This window comes from Myotis brandtii, unplaced genomic scaffold, assembly GCF_000412655.1.
Source record: "Myotis brandtii unplaced genomic scaffold, ASM41265v1 scaffold194, whole genome shotgun sequence".
Classification (NCBI taxonomy): Eukaryota; Metazoa; Chordata; class Mammalia; order Chiroptera; family Vespertilionidae; genus Myotis; species Myotis brandtii.
The window spans coordinates 1824148-1828005 of NW_005357232.1; the positions used below are offsets into that span (position 1 = coordinate 1824148).

Sequence of the window (3858 nt, forward strand, 5' to 3'; positions counted from 1 at the left end):
TCGGAAACCCCATTTTTACGAGGTGACTCTATTTTTAAGGCTTCCACAATGGTTGTGCAAGATTGTGTGCACACTGCAGTCTTAGAGGTTCCTGCCCCACCATCCTGTCCACAACTGACTGAGAGCCCTAAGAGATTCAGACAGGTAATCAGCAGAGGTCAGTTGTGAGATTCTACAGTACTGGGTTCAGAGTCTGCACCATGGCAGGGGCAAGGCATGAGCAAGCCAAGGCTATGGAGACAGGACTAACATGTCACCTGAGTGGGGAAGCAGAAAGGAAGAGGCCTTCAGAGAAACCAGTTCATAGAGAATAAAGCAGATGCAAAGATGATTATGTGTAAGAGAAAAAGAATGAGGAAGAGGGAGATAAAGAAAGAGCAGAAAACAAGGAGGGTAGAGGACAGAGACAGAACTAGACAAAGAAAGAAACAGCCAGAGGCAGCTAGAGACAGAGATAAACTGCTAATGACTTTCCAGACACCACAACCTTCACCTGTACTTCCTGCAATTAAGTTCCATATTTCTGTGTGTATTTTTTAACAACTCCCCTTTTACAAACTACTTTAGGTAGACTTCTGATTCTTACAACCAAACAATTCTTGATTTAAACATCTGCTCCTTGATTGTAGCTGCATCTTTTAAGTGTTTACTTTGCAACTATGGAAATATATGTACCACCTAACATTAACTGGGGTACTAAGGCTCTCAAGGAAGAGGGACTATAATTTGTAATATTTTGCAACGTACCAAAGACAGACTTGGTTTTAAGTAGTTTTTAAACAATAACAGCTAACATTTATTGAGTACTTTCCTTGGGCCAGTTTCAAAGTTGTACATGCATGATTTCACCTGTTCTTCATGACAAACAGGCTCTATTATTACCACTCCCATTTTACAGGTAAGAAAATTAAGGCACAAAGAGAGATTAATAACTTACTCAAGGTCATACAATCAATCAATAAGGGAATAAAGGTGGAATCTACTGTTTATTTACATTAAAATTGACATTTGAAAAAAAAAGTATGCATTCATGTAAAATTCATTTTGGTCAATTAATTTTTTGTTGAATGCGTATTATTACAAAGTACTAATTTACTAATAAACTGGTTAACATCAATGTTACAAATATAAATATGGCTTTTAAATATCACTATTCAAAACAAATCTTTCTGTGGGACATACACACACTCACACAAAGATGTATTTTCAAATTAAGTTTCTTAATTTCCAAAACACCTCCTTTAAAACAGAAGGAAATAAATTCTGACAATGCTATGTTCAATGCATTAACTATTTCATAATTCATTGGGATATTGTAAGATTACTTGCTGCAAGCTGGACTCGTGTGAAAATAAACCTAGACTTCAGAGGATGTCTACATTGATAAATATGTATCCATTTAATTAATTGCAGTGTAAGTAACACACAAGTATATAGAAAAGTAAAGTGACGAAGATGAGATGAGTTTTTCATGGGAGGTGGTGAGTTGCCATGGAGTCTGCTTCTCTTGATTTTCGAAGCAGGGCTTGTTTGAGAGCACTAATTTTCTCATCAAGCTCAGCCAGTGAATAGTTCTGCTGTAAACAATAAGAACACAAATTGCTGAATAAGACTCTGAAGTATCTTAATGCAGATAAAGTGATAAATGAACTATAAATATTTAAAATATCCAAAAGCATGGTAAATGTCTCTTTTTCTCTTAGAGAATAATTTTAAAATTGAACCATATATGTTGACTCTATCATGAATTTTAAGGTATACAATAATAAGGCTTAAAATTCTTTCTCCTTATTTTTTCGTTCTCTTTCCTAATGAAAGCTCTTCTGGACCTTTTATACTTTGAAAGGATTATAAAAACTTTTTAAAAAACTACTGATTATATTAATAATCAGTAGGGAAAAAAATTAAAGTTTAGGATTAGCTTAAGTGCTTAAAATACCTAGAAATTCTCTTTTTATGGATCAACTGCAATCAACTACCTCTCCTGGAAAAAATGGGTGCTCTTAAAAATTACTCAAAATTGTACAATAAAAAAAAAAGTAACATGCTACTCTTAAAAAATAAACCAACCTAAAAAATTTTTAGAGTTTTCCCCAACTTTAAATTTACATCACCACCATTGAAGGGTAGCAAAACCTTACAAATTATGATTAAACTAATCTATAATAATAAAAGCATAATATGCAAATCGACCAAACAGCAGAATGACTGTCCAGACGACCATGCTATGACACGCACTGGCACCAGGCCAGCCAAGGTGGGTGCGATGCGATTGGTTGGGGAGCCCCGCCATTGCCCCACAATTGCCCTTCAGAGGGAAGGCCGGGCCAGTCAAGCGATCATACCCCACACCTGTTGCCAAGGGAGGCGACCGGTGGTGGGGGAGGGGGCCTGTGGGGGAGGGGGCCCAGCGTCACACAGATGGCAAGCAGTGGCAGTGGCAGAATGTGGGGGGGGGAGGGGACTGTAGGCAGCCAGGGGAAGGAATGCCCCTATAGTCTAGCAACCCCACCCAAGGGGTCCTAGATTACAAGAGGGTGCAGGCCAAGCTGAGGGACACCCCCATGCACGAATTTCGTGCACCCAGCCTCTAGTTCATATATAAGTACTGTGGACAAGGCTAGGCTGAAGTCAGCCTCTGGCAAACATTCTTCTTTGATTTAGATGCTGCTAATGAGTGGCATCTTTAAAAGGGGGAGGAGTGAGATTTAAATCACAGTACTTAAGCATTTACTATTTTTCAGCATTTTGTAACTGATATATCTTTCTACTATTAATAGCTGAATACAGACTTTTATGTTTATTAGGCCCATATGACTTATCCTACGCCCTTGAAATAAAATTACTTCTCTGATTCAAATACATTAATTTATGCTGCCCTTTTTTAGTTCTGAGTTCCAAACTATGACCTAAAAAGCAACCATAGTAGAAACTTTTAAGAAAGGTATAAAACTAATCAAACTATTTCAGAAGCTAAAATGAAAATGCAATAACTTACTTGAGGTGGTTGAACTTTTCTTCTTTTGCCAGAAAAGTTCTAGATTAAAGGTAAAAAAATATTAAATAACCAATACTTATAAAATCTAAACAATTTTCCTTTATAGAGTACTGAAGAAACAAACAATTTTCCATTATAGAGTACTGGCAGAAACAAAGCCCACAAACTCACCAAGCACTATCTGCAGCCAACAAACACTTTCTTGTGTTTTGGAAGTTACCCTCCAAAGATATTGAAAGTATATAGTAGTAACATCACAGCAACAAGCTTGTCCCTGTCTATTTACACTTTCCCATTAATTCTCAGCTTCTAATGAGGCTGAGTGTTTGTAGAAAGAGGTGCTCTGGGAATTTCCTTAGTTTCCTTTTTTATAACCTTTCCACCCCAGGATACTGAACAAAGGCAGCAGCAATATACAGGAAAACAGAATGTGAAATACCAGGCCAAGGGTTGAAAACACATATACACTGACTATAAGGGGACACTGGTTGTGTGAGCACCTATCACTACTCCTCTGTGTGACTCTGGGGAATGCAGATCCCAGCCCTCTGGTCTTGTCCGTGATGGGAATGGGCATGGGCCCAATTCTGGCCAATGACTAAGGAGGGGTCTGCTGGGGATTAGGGGGAGAACTTCTGAAAAAACTTCCTCACTTCTGGATACCACTGCACCTGGACAGGAGAAAGTGCTGTAGTCATCTTGCCATCTGCCTGAGGAAAAAGCCAACGTTAAGCAGAGCTCACAGGGGAAGAGCACAATTATTATTATTTTTTTAAATATACTTTATTGATTTTTTACAGAGAGGAAGGGAGAGGGATAGAGAGTTAGAAACATCGATGAGAGAGAAACATCAATCAGCT

At 38.1% G+C, this 3858-nt stretch overlaps 1 protein-coding gene across 7 annotated transcripts in view; it reads right to left on the bottom strand.

Annotated features, from left to right (window-relative positions):
• Positions 1 to 769: 769 nt before the first annotated feature.
• The window catches only part of MBIP (MAP3K12 binding inhibitory protein 1), a 21387-nt gene continuing 18298 nt past the window's right edge, over positions 770 to 3858 (bottom strand). For 5 of the 7 annotated variants that reach the window (XM_014538610.1, XM_005864973.2, XM_014538608.1 and 2 more), the window contains 2 exons: positions 2999 to 3037; positions 770 to 1577 (listed from right to left, as the gene is read on the bottom strand). In XM_014538610.1, the coding sequence (XP_014394096.1) occupies positions 1558 to 1577; positions 2999 to 3037 (59 nt within the window). In that variant the 3' untranslated portion in view covers positions 770 to 1557. Of the gene's footprint in view, positions 1578 to 2998; positions 3038 to 3858 lie in introns of those variants that run through there. The other 2 variants (XM_014538611.1, XM_014538607.1) reach the window with 2 other exon arrangements.